This window comes from Tachypleus tridentatus, chromosome 5 (genome assembly GCF_004210375.1).
Source record: "Tachypleus tridentatus isolate NWPU-2018 chromosome 5, ASM421037v1, whole genome shotgun sequence".
In the NCBI taxonomy this organism is placed as follows: Eukaryota; Metazoa; Arthropoda; class Merostomata; order Xiphosura; family Limulidae; genus Tachypleus; species Tachypleus tridentatus.
The window spans coordinates 22,369,361-22,389,269 of record NC_134829.1 but is presented as its reverse complement, the minus strand read 5'-3'; the positions used below and the strand labels follow the sequence as shown (position 1 = coordinate 22,389,269).

At 33.8% G+C, this 19,909-nt stretch overlaps 1 protein-coding gene across 1 annotated transcript in view; it reads right to left on the bottom strand.

Moving 5' to 3' along the window:
• Positions 1–19,909, bottom strand: part of LOC143250691 (tubby-related protein 4-like) — a 43,927-nt gene that overhangs the window by 3,854 nt on the left and 20,164 nt on the right. Inside the window, exons 7-12 of the mRNA XM_076501590.1 lie at positions 13,111–13,335; positions 8,753–8,978; positions 6,783–7,021; positions 5,001–5,259; positions 2,654–4,518; positions 611–811 (exon numbers count right to left, since the gene is read on the bottom strand). Coding sequence (XP_076357705.1) covers positions 611–811; positions 2,654–4,518; positions 5,001–5,259; positions 6,783–7,021; positions 8,753–8,978; positions 13,111–13,335 — 3,015 coding nt within the window. The remainder of the gene's footprint in view (positions 1–610; positions 812–2,653; positions 4,519–5,000; positions 5,260–6,782; positions 7,022–8,752; positions 8,979–13,110; positions 13,336–19,909) is intronic.

Genomic DNA, 19,909 nt, shown 5'->3' with positions numbered 1-19,909 from the left:
TATATTGGTGAATGCAGTCTCAGGTAGAAATGTGGAGGCCAGAGCAAATTAAGTGGCAATCAGGAGGATGGAACAAAAATATAAGGAAAAAAAAGAATGTAGCACTAAGGAAAGAAAGGCAGTTTAAACTCAGAAAGCACAGTAAAAAAATGTGTTTGAAAAAGGTAGTGCTGAGGAAAGGATCAGCTTAAAATCATGAGTTAGTGCTTACAAAATTACCAAGTTATGTTGTTCTTTCATCATTGGATGATTATAACATTATGACAATTATGTCATAGGTTAACACAATACATATACACATATGTAAGGAGGGGGAGTCTGTTCAAAACATGTAGCATTCACAGGAAATTCTATAGTTGTTCACAAGGTAACAGCTTTAAAGTGAAGCAAAGAGGTAAGCAGCATTTTTGAAACTTATGGTTTTAGAAGGTGAAACAAAATCAAGTAGCATAGCTATCTTGGAAGATCAACACACCCTTTATTTTGCAAATCAAATATAAAGATATACATACAAAATAGTGTAATCATATTTAAATCTCAGTAACAGATAACACAGCAAAGCACCTACAATTAAGTAAACAATTTCAAGATGGAAAATAAATATTTGTACTTGATTTCCTCTAAATTCGATCTGGAAGTTCTTTGCTGATTCCTGAGTAACTCTTCCTCCAAAGTCCAGTTGGTACACTTGGCTGACTTCATTCCACAGTGGAGCCTTATTGTAGAGGATGAAGTCACGATACGGGGATGAACCACATCCAGGAGTTCCATCAGCCACTTCTTGGGACCGTGAAGTGCGGCTTTTCTTTAACTTTGGGGAACATTTAAAGAGGTAAATTAAAAGTTGGAAAATTTGGAGTCCACTGGGTTTATGGTCTCTGCATATTGTAGAGTAGGAACAATATTCAATAAACTTCCATATTAGTTTTTATTTACTGATAATCTACTACTCTAGAAACTTTATTCACTATCAAAAACATAAGGAAACTAATCATTTCATATTAATACTTCCTATAATAAAACATTTCAAGTACTGTAAATCAATCTTAATTCAGGGTATGAAAATCCAATAATAAAATGTTTTATTAAATATATTAATATTTAAATCATAACATAAAAACAGGGTGGCTGAAAAAAAAATTCACATTCAATTTTACAGAAGGCATGTAACATAAGGGAAAACTAAGTAATCAGATACTGCTTTGGCTAATCTGAAATTGGTTGGTTGGTAGTTTTCTGTGAATCAGCTGTTGCTCCAGTTTCATACTGTATCTGGTTTAGTTTTTTTATGCATCAGTTGTTGCTAAAGCTTCAGGTAATGTCTGGTTTATTAGTTTTCTGTTACTCCAGTTTTAAACTGTCTAGTTATCACTTTTCTGTGCAGTTGACTTTAGGCCTGAATAAACAGAATGCTTTTAATTTGTTGATAATGATGTTGTAGTGTGTCAAAAATGCCTTTATTAACTACCAATAAATGTATACATACACTAAACAACGCCATGTTAAACTTATAATCTTAGAACATATTTGGTTAAAAATAATACTACAGACACACACACATGATGGATACTGAAAAAGCTATAACTCATTAAGTTTAATATTGTGATTATGCATTGATTTCTATTTATTTTTGTAATGACCAACAGGAAGCAAGCAGTGCCCCTTCAAACCAAGTGAAACTGAAAACACAGAAAGTTTATTTTTAAAGCTCTCCAAAGACTGAATACACGTATAAATAATAATGCATATGTTAAATCTCAAAACACTTCTCAGAAGAATCTCAGTTCCATGCAAATTATGTTGAAAAAAAAATTACATCATTGTATCGTTGTCCCTTGCAAATGCACTTTTCATTTAAGTTTTTGCTACAATGATAGGAAATGCTCACTTAAACTTTGACAACATATTATAAGTGTTCATTGCCTGTTTGTAGATTAGTATATCTCAATTTCCTGCATAAGACAAGATTATCCTTTGTACCTTACTGATCGGACCCCAACATTTGTAATATTTTATGACAGGAAAATATTCATTGTTTTAGCTATAATAATAGTCAACAAATCAACATGATTAAATGCATGTAAACATATCTGGTCACAGGCATAACATACTTGGCTTTTGACTGAAGGCTGACAGCTATTTTCTACCCTGGTGACAATAAAGAAATAAGAAAAAACAAAGATATATGAATATAAAATTACCAAGTGAACCAGGGAGTTCCAGAGTTAAAGCAGTTGGTTCTGAGAAATAAATGAATTCAATATAGATTTACACGTTGTTCCTGAATTCAATGGCAGGAGGTATAACATACATTGCCAGCTACAACAAATCACTGTTCTACATAATACAGATATCCATCAGGCTTCAAAATATTATACAATTATTAGTCAGTGTTCTAAATTATGTCTTTTTAAATTTAATTTTGCATAACTTATTATTATTGCTTGAACCTCTTGTTTCTCTGAAAAATGCAATAAATCATGTTAGTTTAACACCTTGCTGCATGTAATACAACTCTCTACATTATGTTATTTTTACATCATTGCAATAATACATGCATTACTTGAATAATAGCTACTTGATGTTTACATTATCTACATGGTTATCACATCTTAAATTACACTTGGATTTGCTTTTAAACAGTTATACTTACCTTCTTACGAATATAGGCCTTCTGTAGGCTTTGAAGGTCCTTAAAACCTTCTTTACCAAGTTCTTCTCCACTTTGAGCTCCTTCATCTTCTGAACTTTCCATGGACTGCTCTTTTCTTGCCTTTCTTAGTAACAGAGGACTAGACAATAATCCTTTTTTCAGTGAGCGGGCTCGGCGCCTCATTATAGGAGAGGTAGGGATGCTTTTACTTGTAGGAGAAGAGGGAAACTGATTATCTACTAGAATTGCCTGTGGTAAACTACTTCGATGCTCACCAATTCGTGCTGATGGTGGAGGAGATACCGAAGCACTACGCTTGTTTTCTGCTACAGAAGGACAAGTAACTAAACATTTGCTGTTATCAAAACTAAAAGCTTCTTGGTCATGATGAGATACTGCAGAGCTTGAGCATTTGGAATGAAGAGGGCACCACACCCTGGTGATGTTACACTTGCATGTCAACTTGTCCGTAGTCCCAGGAGCTGATAACTGATTTGAAGAAAGCAATGTATCACATCTACTGCTGCTGGACAGTTTTAAATCAGAATCATGGGCAAGAGAATTTGTCAAAGGTTTAGAGTGTACTTTAAGACGTGCCTGAGAGTCTCTTAAGGAAATATGAGTCCACATATCCCTATTTACTGTACCTTCTGTAGTGGGAAAATGACCAATACTTCGACTACCATGTCCTAATAATACAACTGGAGAGGCAGGACTTGACTGGCTGCTTCTAACAAGATGAACATCTGTGGGTAAATCCTCGGTATCTTCATCAATAAATTTGATGTCTCCTGCTTTGTCAGCCCACCGTGGTATGTGTTCATGACTACCAGAATGGACAGAAGGAAGCCATTTTGAAGTAGCAGCACCAGGTTCGCCAACACGTGAGACTGAGGCAACAGCATCAACAACACCTCCACCTACAACCACTTCCTCAGATGGGGAAAGAATAACTGGACTAGAGTATGTTTCATCTCCTACTTTAGAAACAAATGGCAAGGAGTGAAGCAATCCATTTTTAGAACTCTCCTTCACAAATGTTTTAGTCTTACAATATGGATGAATGTCTAAGCTGTGGACACAGCTAGGTAAAGCAGCAGTTAGTCCTTTTTCACTGTTATTGAGTTTTTTGTTTGCTCTTACCCGACGATCTTCAGAGCCTGATGACGGTGAACTAGAAGCTGAGCTATCAGTCAAGTTACCTGGGGATGAGAGAGTCTCTTTATTCATCAAGCTGTTTTTACCTGTACTACCATTATTCATTGATGAATCAAAATTTTCCACAGAAACATGAAATGTGGAGTTCACACTTTCCAGACCAAGTGAAGAATTCATTTTTACATTAGAATTCACAACATGATCTGACAAATGTTTGTTATTAGTTGGACTAGAATTACTGCCTAACCCATTCCCCCTTTGATTAGCTGTAGGGATCAGACCATTTTGAGAAGTTGGTTGTGAACATGGGACAGAAGCACCACTAATGGCATTACCTTTGGACTTTTTGGCTTGGATGGATGAGCCACACACATGTGGACTATGAGATGAATTGTGAAGCTGTGTGGAGGGAATGTTATGGTTAGTATCACAGGATAATTCTGAGATGCACTGACAGTTTGTTTGCATTGCAACAGAACTGGCCTCCTCAGGAGCACTGGCAAGCCTTAATACGCGGATGTGGCCTTCAGACGTTGTCTCTAATGTCAGGAATTCTTCAGTAGGAAAGAAATTTACATATTCACCTGCATCTCCACTAAAATGTCCTGAAGAGCTGATGCTACTTGACTGAGGTGGGTGAGAGTTTCGCCTGTGAGGGGTCATAGGAGCAACTGGAGCACTAGTTTTGCAGCTCAAAGCTTCCATATCTGTCAAGAGAATCAACATCTAAAAACATGAACACACAAATATTAATCTGATAATAAACTACATTTAATGTTTTGTACACATAGTAAAAATACAGATAAACTTATTGATAAAAGCAGGTTATTTTTTTAGTCAATAGATTAGCACTAAAAATTACTATCATATGCAGTACAAGATCAATATCCATTTGAAAGGAATAAAAACCACATACAAAGCCTAATTTTAAAGGCAAGCTCTAAATTACTTAAAGAGCTACAAACGTTCTGCCTTAAAAAATATAACAGTGTTAAGGTGGACGCAGAAAGAAACAGGCTTATGAAATTTGGAGAAACTTATCTTATTGTATGCAAATAAACAAAACAAAAAATTTTTCACTCTTAGTCAGTAATTAAAATTCACCAAAGTTTTACAAAAGCAAAGTATATTTGACAATAAAATTAATGTTGAAATGTTCCTCTGTCAAAAGAACAATAAATTCAATTACCAAAAACTTCATCCTCATCCTCTGAGAACACCACAGCACCACTGTTATTACCATTTATACCAGAATTTTGATCCTGACTATCACATGGTTGTGGACCAAGCAATTCCTTAATGACCAATGTCATTTGTCTAGGCTGAAGATGTAGTAAACTTGTACGATACGTTATGGTTCCAAGGACAGCTGGTAACCACTTAGCCAAACTCAGTATTTTAAACTTAGTTCCCCAGATGTTAGACGTCACAGCTACAATTTTTTCAGTCTAAAAAAAACAACATAAAAGTATTTAGTCATTCTATGTTACTTATCAAATAAATACATAACTTGCACTGACACGGTCCAAGTGCATTCATGTTAAGTATCCAGTAATATAAAACTGACTTATTCTTCCATGTCTTGGCTGTGTTTTAGTGGATTAGTATTTTGTAATAAACAGTGACATTTCAATTATTATACATTATATGTACGTATATAGATTATTACTATATAGAAATGAATTATTAAAAATTTAATTTTCTTAAAATACTGAACAATAAATCAAGAAGTAAAGCAAATTATTATCTCTTCTTGCTATGACCTTTGAACTTGGTTGCTGCTAAACATAGGTTGCTAGAACTTTTAAAATTTCACATGTGGAAGACAAACAAAATTTTTTTTGGTTATTCAGCAGAATATATAACACCTAAAAAAATTGTGTGATATCCTCCACATGTGAAATTTTAAAAGTTCTAGCAACCTAAGTTCAGCAGCAACCAAGTTCAAAGGTCATAGCAAGAAGAAATAATAATTTGCTTAATAAATTATAGTGTAATTCTACATTGATACCATAGAATTACAATAATTTATTAAGCTTAACAACTAAGATGTATTTAGATTTTAAAAAATAAAACTTCAAGCAGACTAAAGACACAGTGTACCTTCTTGAAAACTTGGATTGAAAGAACATGGTAGCCTTTTCACAGATTGAAAATGGTAAGTAAAACCACTATGGGGACATTATAAGCTGTTGATTTATTATTCATATGTCAAATACTGTAGTGACAGTATATAAGGGACCATTTCAAAAAAGAGAAAGAGTTGAACAGTAACACTGTGTTTTATTCAGTTCATAAGCCATATATTGGCAAAATAAGAAAAATTTGAGGTTCTTATTTTATATTCTAGTTTGTCAATATTAGTAATTTGAGTTAATAATATGTAAAAAACTGCAGACTTAGTATTTTGACATCACTAACAACTAATTTTAAACACTGCTGCATTCAACATACTGTATGACTTACTAAAATCTATATTTAGATGTCTTCTTTTAATATTTACTTTTAAATTAAGAAATTAACTTCTACTGATATATTAAAGTTAAAATTATAATCTATAATTTGATTCTAAACTTATCAACATAAATTTATAAAGTAGTAGTTCAATAAAATTTTGAATGCAAGTGAACAAACAATGATATGGCCTTGGAACTATGATCTTTAGTGAAAGGGTGGGTAGGATGACATTAATTCATGCTGGTTATATCCCTATTTTATGAATCAAACATAAAAAAATCTGTATTTAGATACGTTATTATAAAATCAGTTTTACTATAATAACCATGGAATATTACATTCCTTGAAGTTTATTTTTACAATACTAAGAAAATAAACCCTTGAACTAAACTGTACTTAGTGGTTCAATAAACTCTCATTTGGCCACATTTCAAGAACAAAATACACAGAGTAACAAAACAACCATACGATAAGACTTATGCAATGAATGTGATATACAAATTCTGAAACGAACCTCAGGGAGATCATCTAAGTATAAGAGCTCTCCATGTTGAAAACCAGTGGTTTCTCCATCTCTTTGTTGAGCAAGCCTTCTCTGTTTTCGTCGGCGCTGCATTCGAGGTGATGCACAACCCTCCTCAACCTCACTATCTGATGAAGTTGGTAATGATGCAGTACATGATGATGAAGGACTGAATGGATATGTGAGCATAATTGGAGACTGAACGCTACTGCAACGATGGCAACCATCTCCTATATCTCCAAAACAGTTTGAATGGTAAATAAAGATAATTAACTAACAGGCATTCAAAATTCAGTAGGAAAAGAGTGAGAAACATCACAATGAAGGAAAACAAAAATGGAAATAACTGAGTCAGGAAATGAGTGTTAGTTTTAAACTATCCCAATTCTACATAAAAGAACAACAATTAATACTTAATCACAGAAAAAAATATCAAGTTATTGAAAACAATGCAATTAATTCTTACATAATCACCTTGTAGTAACACATTCAATACTGAAACAAATGGAACACTGTGTGGATGTAATAAAGTAATTAATCCTTGTATTATTAGTTCATGGTAACAGATTAAAAACTGAATAACACTTAAAGCAGCTTTAACAAGCATTAAGTGTTACACCACAGCCAAATTATCTAAACTTGGAAAAAAATTCATAATTAAACCATATCATTTTATATGAATATATGATGTACTGCAGAGATACCAAACAAGATGGATTTGGAAATAAATTTGATAACAAACTTTATTAATCCATACTAACACACTGAATATTAATCCACAGCCCAAAATGCAGCTACATATTGATACAGTTAGAAATAATCATAAAGCAAAACGTATACATGTCATTGCATGATTTTAAATAAAAATTATCAGTTACGTATAATTTTCAGAAAAAAAAAAACTAACACATTTGAAGCAGATTTAGAAATCTTCATAAGTATACAGAAAGTGTTACTAAGTATAGATCAAAGCATATGAAAAGTATGGTTATTTACAAGGGGATCAGAATACATCTGGTTCAGTGTATAGAAAGATTATATTGGACTCAACACATGTAACTTTGTTGGTTATCTTCATCCTTATTGATTAAAATTAATACGTAAAAGCACTTGTGAAATGAGATGATCACTGACAGAACAGTATGAGGAAGCCTATGGAGGGAGTATAACTAGCAAGTCCAAGAATAACCAGTTAAGTTGAAACCAGAGGAAGCTGACCACAAACAGGGTATACCAAAAGTGACAAGAACTCAAAGGACAAAAGGGAGATGCTACATTTGTTATAAAATGGGACACACTGCAAATAAGTGTAAGTCTGTCACCATCAAGGAAGAGCTCCTAAACTAAGGAAATTTGAACACATCACCTAATTCTGGATTACAAAAGAAACAGTTCATCTGAACTTTTAAGTAACAGCAACATTTCCAAGAAAAGAAATTCATTGAGATTGTTTTGATACAACTTGCTTTAAACAAAAGCAGATTGAATTTAATGTATCATACTTTTGTGATAAAGATACACATAAAAAAAAAAAGAATAATAGTGCTTACTAAGCAAATGGTAATGCTTTTCCCAAATTCCAAGAAATGCACATTAGTGTTTTACAAAAGAAGATCACAAAGTATCACAAAAACCACAAACAATTCATGGAGGTCATATATATATATTAATGCAATTAAATGAAAAAGATACAAAACATTAGTAATTACTCCATAAACTTCAGCACATTAGAGTTATAGAAACTTCTACAGGTTCTTCTCTGGCTGTATACTTTACTCTGTAGGTTGAACTGTTTCATATTCACTATCATAAAAATTAACAAAGTTTCTTTCTTACCTGATTGAAAGCAAATAATAAAAATACGACAATTACAGATGTCTTGTAATTTTTTTATTAAGTATTTACCACGTCACTGTCAATAACATAAAAAGTTTCACACAGTTATCAAAGTAAACACACACCTGAACTCTTAGGATCAAATATGACAAATTCAGGGCGGAGCTTGCTGGTTCTTTTTCCTTTAAGAAGTGGCACCAAACCTCCCAAGTATTCAAGAAAAAGAGTATAGGTGGCACTACCAGTCAAAATATCATCATCATGTTTCACCATTGTGCAGTGAAGGCGAATGTTGTTTGTAGGAGGCTGAGAGACAAACTCTCTCGATCGCTGAGGGTCAGGTAGGTAACACTATTAATCAAAAATAAATAGTTGTGATTTTCTCTTTCACCTCCTGCACTTTGGAATTGAGGGTATATTTACTCTCCATTATTTCCTACACTTTAAAACAAATGTACAAGATTGATTGAAATGTAATTATACTATTGAGCAGTTTCTATCTATACATAATTAACTACTTTCATTAATAATACAGTTTTTAAACTTTTATCCTCTCAGTAACAAAAATTATTAATTTAACTTTAACCTTTCATATATATATTTTATAACCATAAATAAAACACATTAAAATTTAAACAAAATATGCTGCATATTTTTAAAAGGATCCTAGGGTAGAAACTACAATGTGGGATTATAAAATATATCATAGGTTTTGAAGGTGACAATAAAAGTAAAACCAACATTGAGGTGGGGATACACCATCTATCAGTCTTAACCTCCAATTAGCTAGTCTCACATAAGTGATTAGAAATTTAGAAATAGGAGAGAGAGATGTGGGTGCTCAAGCCCACAACATCCCACATCTACATCACTCTTCACTGCCTACAGATAGTTGTGGAATATGACTGCTCTCCCAAGTTAAAATAAGAACAAGAAAACAATATACATAAAAAAATGAAAAATAAATAAATAAAATAAATTAAAAAATGAAAATAAGGTACTACCATTTGGGGGTAAATAAGATAAAACTTACTTCTTGAAGTTAGCATTCCTGCTCCCAATATGGTAGAGGCACTAATTAACACAACATCAATGAAGTGATAATTTACTGTGACTGTCATACTTTTATATGTGGCTCAAGATGTTCATCTACATAAAGTAGTGCTAAGTTCTTATATATATGTACCTATTATGTGTCAAAATGTTTTATGGAGGGACAAAATAGCACTAGCAACACTTAAATATATGCAAACACCACATCTTATAATTAATCATGTTTTATCTCGTATGATATTATTCATTTCTTCCCTTGGAAGCATTATACATAAAGAGAACTTCCTTATCATCATTTAGACTAATTATAATATACTTGTATCAAATTTCCTGCCACAAAATTCCCAGAAATTTTCAATTTACAGTCTCACAGCTGAGCCACAACAGTTTAATATTTAATTATATAATTAATTACTGTTAGAAAGCAAATAGTAAATACAAATATACAAATCAGTTATGATATTTTTTTTAAAATACAAATTACAGTAAATTTCTTATGTACGAAAAACAGTTAAAGATGCTCAAAATATATATTTTTGCTATGTGTTTTTTTTTTTGCATTTTCCTTTTGCTTGATAAAAGATATCACCAAAAAATGAACCAGCCCCAAAAAAGGTTTATAGTATCAGGATGCACCTGGCCATGGTAGTAATTGCTGTAATGTAAATAAATATAACATGTATACAACATAAATAAAAACTGTGCATGAACTTGTATCAAAAGTTTCAGTTCAAACATCATCAAAAATAGCCATTGTAAGAATATATTTGGACAAGTTAAATTTTATGATAAGCATGGTTCCCACATCTTGGGCAAAATGAAATTTCCCAACTTTTCCCAGATCTTTCACTGAACAAAATATGCTATTCCATGATTATTTGACCTGTGAACATATCATTGAACTATAAAACTATGTGAAACTGTAAACCATTGTTCACATAATACTTGATAAAATAAAAAAATATATAAAAGAGGGCATATGTAAAAATACCAGTTTGTTTAAATGCCACCTGGTAAAGTTTCAATATGATCAATCATGCTTTCTTAGGTTATTGATACTTTATCAGAACATACACAAAGGAAATTTATCTATTTACTTTACAATAGTGAATACTGATCACATATTTCGATCTTAGTTTAAATTACAAAAACATTACTACAGCAAAAACAATATTACAAGTTTTAACATTCTGATTATCATATTTCAACTTTTAATACACACAAAGAGCATGTTTATTGTTATGAAATGGAATATTTTTTAATAAGTACACTTCTTACATATCAGATATTTTTTATTAAAGCAATATTGTCTGATGTGTGAACAAAAACAAAAATGTATGCACTTTCAAATGCTAAACATATACTGCAATAAACTAATATTTTCAACATCCATAAACTAACTGCACACAATAACAAAACTATTCACCACCCCAAAGCACACCCTATTATTCATCTGCATGCATTAAAACTGTGTGTATTAAGTTCATCTCTTATCAAAAGTGTTGAAATCTTTGAACAAATGTGGCCACATATTTACTGATCAATTACAATACCATAACATTTTCAGGTTTATGCAAGTTGTGTCTATTCATAAAATCATTAGATTATCCTTTCAAATGACTAAGATTTAAAATTAAATTATACAAACACTTCATACACAGAATCAAACATGCTGATAAAACACCCATAATGTTTAATTTCATTAAATCCTATGATGTACATCTGGACATAGCAGTCACTGTAACTGGCAGAGCCATCAGTGTTACTGTACCCAAATGTGTTTATCACTAACAGTGATAATACATTATGGTACTACACCACTCAAGAGTTATGTTTTTTCATTTTGTTCTTTCATTATGTTACTTATATCACATTATATAAAAACTTTCTACAAGTAAAACGTTTATTAAAACTGTTCACGTTGTTTTTATTCTGGTATGATCCTGGGATTTAAATAAATTGGCAAACACTAAGACATTAACCATACTTTACAATATTAACATTACCCAATGTCCATAATAAGTAATATCTCCATTCGAAGACATTACTGTGGTCTGAAAGCCTATAGTTTCAAAAAATACTACTACTACTAATTTATTCCTGCCTAGTTTTGCATAGTTATCTTTATCTTTGCTCATTTTTAATTGCTGTTCTGAGCATCTTGTTTGTTGCTTGATAAACAGTAATATCCTAATTTATTATCATAGATATAATTTTCATAATATGCCATTCAAATATCCAAATTAAAGTTTACAATGTAAACATGATGGATTCAGTTATTCACTGGCTCATGTTCAATTGTTTCTACAAAAATTCATGGATAACAAACAGCACTGCATTCTTGGAAATCTTTACATCCACCATACAATTAATTACTGTCAATAAAACATTCTATATTTTAAAATTTTCTTAATTTGCTTTCTTCCCAAAATGTATTACCTTTAAATTACTGATATGCTGCATTGCTCTCCATATTTTTATTTATATGGTGATACTTTACCCATTTGTTGGAGATAACATCTGTCAATGGATCTATTCAAGTTGTGCTAAGCATCACAATGTCATGTGCTGTAGGCAGTGCTTTGTGATGTACATCTTGTTTTATACTAAAAACAAAATTACTGATACTTTATTACTTTACATAATTACTATAACTATTTTTGATAATTAATAGAATAAATAAAGTATAGATACAAAATAAAAATAGCAATTCATGAAAACTGCATAGTCTTTATCTCTAAACTTTCAAGCTTTGCTGAAGTAATCGACTTGCATGTTTTTACTTTTAACATGTTTCAAGTTCTTTCTACACAAACAGTTTAAAGACAACATACCAAGGGCATGATAATTGCTTCTTAGACTACTGAGTAGTGTGTTTAAAATGTGTGTGTGTTTTCTTATAGCAAAGCCACATCAGACTATATCCTGAATCCACTGAGGGGAATCAAACCCCTGATTGTTTAAAATGTGTATGATCAAAATTACTTATTTAATGAAAACAGCCCACATCTAAATGTAGCATGGTTAGAAGGTTTTATGTTATTTAAGAAGATGGGAACAAAACCCTGTCCAGTTAGGTGGAAACTTAGATATCCATTATATAATCTATTATATCTATTCATGCTCCATGGCAGTAAAAGGTATAAACAGGAAGACTGAAGTAGACAGAACATATAAACTTGCTAAATTCACTAAAATTCATATATATATTATTCATTAATATTTACAATAATTTACTTTTCCATCATTTGGTTTATAGAATGGTCATTAAATAGCATGAAATTCAATGGCTTTTCCAAGATTTTGTTTGTATAGTGAAATTATCTGATGTTTCCTGAGCCAGGAACATAAAATAAAAAAATTACTGACCTGTGGAAACAACAAATAATGTTTCAGATATTTGCATCAATACCACAACACCATTGTTTACCTTTATTGTTTGACTAAACAAGTGGGACAACAGAATTTTTAGACGACGAGGTAGTGGGAGTTTCTGCATTTGGTTCTCTTCCATCAGAGAATTCTGGACAGACAGACAGGACAGAAGTTGGAGAGAAGCTATTTTCTTTGTCACCCAGCCTATGTGAATTACATTTCCTGTGGCTATAAGAAATCTTTTGTCATTATGACCCCAGGTTATTGCTGAAACTGGACTCTGCAGATTTAAAAGTATAAAAATTAAATAAAATCAGATAACTGTTTACAAGAAAAAACTAGAATAAAAATACTTTCTTTTTAAAAACCACAAAATTCAAACATGGACAAAAGAAAAGCATTAATTTGAAAATAACAGCTTTCTAAAATAGAAAAAATAATTTCAATGTACTATTTGGTGAGTAATTAACGAAGAATCAATTTTGAAGCTTTTGTTGCTAATTTGGGAAATATTTTTTTCTCATCATAATTATCTGTTAACTACTACGCTCCTAAAAACAACTTCTCTGCACTTTAGAAATTGTGTAAAAAATCTACAAGCAGATATTAGAGAATATTCTACGTAACTTTTTAAGACAGATGTATATGAGCTGAAGGACTATGAAATTAACTTCTTGAAATTATACCTTTATAACTACATATTTTAATAATTTTCTTTTCTTGGTTTTTTGGTTTGGAGTTTTATGGCACAAAGCAACTAGGCTATCTGTGCCAAACATCCAGTAAAAAGTTAAAATTAAAGTAAATTTATTAAAATTCATAAAAACGAATCAAGGTAAGATAAAACAACGTTTAGTTTTTGACTTAAAAATATAAAAGCATTAAATCCAATTTTTACATCTAGTTTACAGCAGTAAGAGTTAAACTACAGTAATACAAGTTATAAAGAGCCTTCTATAGTATAAATTTAATTATTATAACTTGCCAGCATGACTAACGGGTAAGTTCAAACATCGTTAGACACCTGAAGCTGACCTTTCCAGTCCTTGTTTAGAGTTATTTGATGTTACGGCCATTTTCTAGTTTCAAATCAAACTGGTTGTACTTCAATTCTTAAAAAGGAATCACATTAAAAAAGATCTAATTTGGTTGGCTGGTTGATTTAGTGTTTTATGGCAAAACAGCTAGACTATCTGCACCAAACATTCAATAAAAGTAAATTTAATAAAATTCATAAAAGGAAATTAAGGTAAAACAAAACAAAGTTTAAAAAAACAACACATAAATAACATAAAACCAATGTTTACATCTAGTCTACATAATTAAAAGAATAGTTACAGTAATTCAACTTGTATAGGAATTTTTGTAGCATAACTGTTATTATCATAACTCGCCAGGAAGACTAACAGGTAAGTACAGAAACCATCATCAGTCACCTGAAGTTGGCCTTTCCAGTCCTGGTTCCAAGTTATTTGACATTATGGCCATTTTAAAAAAGGAAAGTAATGAAAAGGTTTTAAAAGATGTGTAGTAAAATTATAATAACAACTCACCAGGATGACTAATGGGTAGTTCAAACAACAGCGTTAGCCTTTCCAACCCTGGTTTTGAGTTATTTAATGTTACGGCCAGTTTCTAATTTCAAATCGAACTAGATGAACTGTGATATTTAAAAGGGAGCCACATGAAAAAGGTGTAATGTATAAATTAAAAAAACTTAAATGGTATTAAAAAGATTAAGAGTCATCATTACAAATAACACTGTCTAACATTACAGATATACCTAGGGACAGAACATGTTTAAAATGACTCTAAACGATGTCAAAAAAGCAAAATGTGGCTTATTGTGACCTGAATGTTACACAGACTACACACTGGCACATCAGTTCCAGATAAAAGATGATGAATTAAAAAACTGTGACAAATGTGTAGTCTAGTTAGGACAACTTCCTCTTTCCGATTCTTATGGAAGCAAGATGGCCAAAGTTCAATATAGGGCTTTATTTGGAAAAGCTTATTTTTAGGTTGCTCACACCAAGTCAACTGCCAACTGGAATGGAGCTGAGCCTTGAATATAGGACCATAGTCCATGTATGAAACAGGCACAGTGGTGATAGTACCAGAGCTACGGTGTCAGCGAGCTCATTCCCACAACTACCAATGTCGCCCAACTGTGCCTAAATACGAAGGCCAGAGGAACAATAGCAGATTGTCTATTATGAAAACATATGGCCCACCAAGGAAGAAAACCACAATCCCAGGTGGGTTGCTTTGGTAAGGAACGAAGTTTCAAAGCATGTAGTAAAGACAGATGCAAATGGCAGAGGTGCAAAGAAGGTTTATGAGACTCTATGCATAAGCTCTGAACTGGGGAAGTGTGGAAAGCCCCAGTGCAGGGCCAAAGTCCTTGGTGTTGAATAGGATCTAGCATCTTTAAGGCCAATGGTCTGGCAAAGCCATAGACCAGTGATCCATAGTCATGTTTTGATCGAATAAGAGCACGATATATCTTTAGCATAGAACATTGATCCATTCCCCAAGTGGTGGAAGAGAGGACATGGAGGATGTGCAGTGCTCTTGTACATTTGACCCATAGCTGCTTGATGTGTGGTATAAAGATCAGCTTATGGTCAAAGATAAGCCCAAGAGCTTTGTCTCAAGGACCACAGGCAGCACAACTTCACCAATACGGAGTTCAGGATCAGAGTGAATACCATATTGGCAGCAAATTGTTTAAGAAAGAGAGAAGTTTATGCTGTTTGCTGTGGTCCACTTTAGTAAACAATTGAGGGCAGTTTATAACTGCCTCTCAATATACCTCATGTTCGATGACTGATATGAGATGTGAAAGTCGTTGACAGAGCCTGTTTGCAACAGTGAGAGAGAGTTGTTCAGTGATGGCATTTTGATACTGAAAAGTGTGACACTCAGAACACAGCCCTCAGGGACTCCAAGTTCCTGTAGAAAATAACAGGAAAGTGTTGAACCCACATGTACTTAGAAACTCCTGTCCATAAAAAACGTTTAGTAAAAATGGGTAAATGGCCATGTAACCCATATATATGGAGGTCTCGCAAAATGCCATATCTCCATGTAGTATCATAAGCCTTCTTAATGTCAAAGAATATTGATACAATATGTTGTCATTTGAGAAAGACTTCTCTGATTGACATTTCAAGTCGAATAAGGTGGTCCATGGTGGAGCACTGTCATCAGAACCCACACTGGGTAAGCGAGAGGAGGTTGTTTAATTTGAGGAACCAAACAAGATGAGCATTAACCATCCTCTCAGATATAGCTCATCAAAGCATGATACTTTGAAGGAATCTTGGGATTCTTCCCAGCTTTATAGAAAGGTAGGACAATAGTCTGGCACCAGGCACCAGGAAAAACATTTTCCTGCCAGATCTGGTTAAAAACAATCAGAAGAATAGCAAGAGAAGCAGGAGATAGAGTGTGCAGCATTTCATAGTGTATATCATCATGTCCATCTGATGTACTGAAAGACCAATAAGAGGCCAGTTTGAGTTCCACCAGTGTAAAGGGTTGATTATAGTCATAGAGACAATCAGCTCGAAAGGAAAGAGGTGATTGCTCTGCCTGAGTCTTGATGGCTAAGAGGGTGTAAGAAGAAGCAGGAGTGGTAGATACCCAGCAAAATCTTTCACCTAGAGTATTGGCAATGCTCCAGGTATCAGCTATTTCCTGGTCATCAGAGAGCAAGATTGAGAGGGGGACAGAATTATATTGCTCAATAACCTTTTGAATCTTGTCCAATATGACATTGGAATTGGTGGTAGAAGATATGCTGGTTGTGAATTTAATCCAGTATTCCTTTTGGCTTTGATATCTTACCAGCTGAGCACGTGCATGGGCCTGCTGGAAAGTGATGCGGATTGAGAGTGTGGGATACCTACGAAATGTATCCCATGCTTGTTTTTGAGCCTTCTGTGCCATGTGGCAGGCAGGATTCCACCATGAATGAGGATATAAAGGAAAATGTGTCGAGATTTTAGGAAAATGAGCAGCTGCCTGTATAATATAGTCAGTCACTGCTGCCATTCAGTTGTCTATTGATGACTTACAGATGATGGCAGAATCAAGTTCTGTGAGAGCAGTGAAAAAGGGCCAGTTGGCTTGAGCCAGCTTCCATCAGAGCACACAGGTCAGGTGGCACTGACCATGGCCAGTCTCTCCCAAAATTGTCAACACTCCATGGAAAGTGGGATAGTAGTGTAGGGGAGCAATCTGAGAGATCAATAGCATTAAAGGATTGACGAGGTGCATGAAAATAAGTATAAGAACCTCTATTGAAAAGAGAAAGGCTGTGATCTGAGAGAAAATGCTCTACGGAGCAACTCCTCTGATCAATATGGGTACCTCCCCAAATGGGATTATATCCATTTAAGTCCCCCAGGACTAAAAAGGGAGGCAGTAACTGTTCAACAACAGCATCAAGGTCTGACTGATAATAGGTCTCCTCAGGGAAAAGGTACAGAGAACAAACAGTGATGTATTTACCAAAAAAACATGGATGGCTACATCCACCAAGGATGTGTTGAGTGACAGGGTGGGCACATGCTGATCAACCAACAGTGCCATGCACTAATCCACCACACAACCTGTCATTCTTGTCCAAAGGAAACTGCTGAAAGGTGACTGCATTGGCAGGTTTCAGAAAAGTTTCCTGTAAGGAAAGACATACAGGATGGTAGGAAGCAATCAGTGCTTTGATGTCACCCATATTAGGATGTAAACCTTGACAGTTCCATTGTATCAAAGTGGCCATTTATTTTTATTTATTGGTGAATTGGGTGGAGAGTCCTTCTGTTTTCAACCACGTCTTTTTTCTTTATTCCAGGGAGGTCTTTTGACCTCTATGGATCCTTGCTGGGTTGATTGGACAGGTCTTTGTTATTGGAAGAGGATTCCAGTTATTGAGGACATGAGCAAATGATCGTTTTGCATCTTGGGGTGGGAGAAGAAGATGCACCTGAGGAAATGCCCGTACCCAGAACCAAGGTAAGTGGATCTTGGGGTTTGCTGGAATGAATGTTAAGGACAGAGATGGGTGTTGATGTTGATTTATCAACTTTTTTAACTATGAAAGTCAAAAGACTTTTCATATGGTTTGAGAATGATTTATTTGAAGGTAAAGAAAGATCTGCACTCCAACTGTAGTAGTGGAACAAAGTGCAGCAGCATACATCTGATATGAAGTGGCAGACAGAAACTTTCGAGCCTCAGGATAAGTAATGTTATGAATCATCTTCAAATGCTGCAACTCTTTTTCTTCCACCCATTTAGGGCAAGAATGAAAATAGGATAGATGAGAGCCATTTCAACTGAAGCAATGATGGTCTGCAAGAAGAACACATGAAGGAACCATAATATGATGCCTTCGAGTGACTGAACCGCTGACATTAGAAACATCTGAAAGGGCTTGTAATGTATGGCCATACCTTGCAATTAAGATAACCTGCCTTGATAGTGACAGATGAACGTGCTGATGTAAACGTTAAAATGAGACATTGGTCAGCATTGTAATTTCATCTTTGCAAATGAAGTTACATCTCACTGTAGAAACTCCAGGGGTGGAGAAACCAGCAAGAATCTCTGACTTGGGGAGGTTCTTCAAGTCCTTCTCATGGCAAATTCAAAATAGCATGAAGTTAACCTAAATAGGTATATCCCCAATTACCATTGAATGCAAGAGGAGTTCACTGTGTTTCGATGTGGATGTTCCCACCAATATGTTACCAGAGCAAAGCTTTGTGACTGACTTTGGAGAGCCAGCAAGTCCCTCTAGTTCCTTCTGAATAAAAAAAGAGGAACATTTGTCCTGAAGCTTTGTCTGAAATAGAATGCAATATAAGTAAATAAGGTACAAATGTTACAGATGTTGAAGATTGCTGCTCAGAATCTTCAAGACGTGGTCATTTACCTTTGGACTTTTTTCACTATTTTATTTTTATTTGGGGAATTCATAATAAAAAAAAAGAATGTTTTGGTGCCCACTGACTCCACCCATCATTAAGCCCTACAAGGGGATGCACTGCAATGCCAAACAAGGACACTACAGCAACACCAGAGTTTCATCAGCACTATACCCAAACATTGCCTGTCTACAGGAATTCAAGGCCAAAATGGTGTGTCAGGGTGGGACCCCTCAATAACCAGGATCCTCTCTTCTTCTTTATGGGTCACCATGCATGGCAAACACATGGGTGGATGATTAGATCCCAGAGGAGGTAAACTGAAAAAACAGAACCTTCCCTGGGAAGTCCCCTCACCATGTACAGGAATCCACACTGAAGAATTTACTTTTCTTTAATAAACTCCATCAACATTTCTTATAAACTGATTTATAAAATAACAAGTCATGTGAAACAGTATTTAGGTCAAGAGTACATTTTAGGTAACAATATCAGAAACTTACATACTACAGTGATGAATCTGATGCAGAAGAAAAAAATGAAACAAAGTGTTGTCTGATGATTAAAATGGAGATTTTGTTTTATTTATTGAACTTCTTGGTTTTCCAAATTTAAAATTGAATTACAAAGTAGAAAAACAAGTAGCTTCACTCAGTTGATGGATGTTTTAAATGTTGCACGAAAGCCAGTTACTTGAATCACGTTTATTCGTATAAGATAAGTTACAACATCTCTCTCTTACTGCTGAAGAAAAAACTAATCTACCTTTAACTTGCTAAATATCTGTGACAATTAAGCTTAACTGAAAGGCTTTTGTTTGAGATGCTTAGTTTTAAGACCTGTAGGTGAACAGTTATTTCTAAATGTTAAAATGTTCACCCATAAGTATATCAGTTTATGTACATTTGATAAAAATTC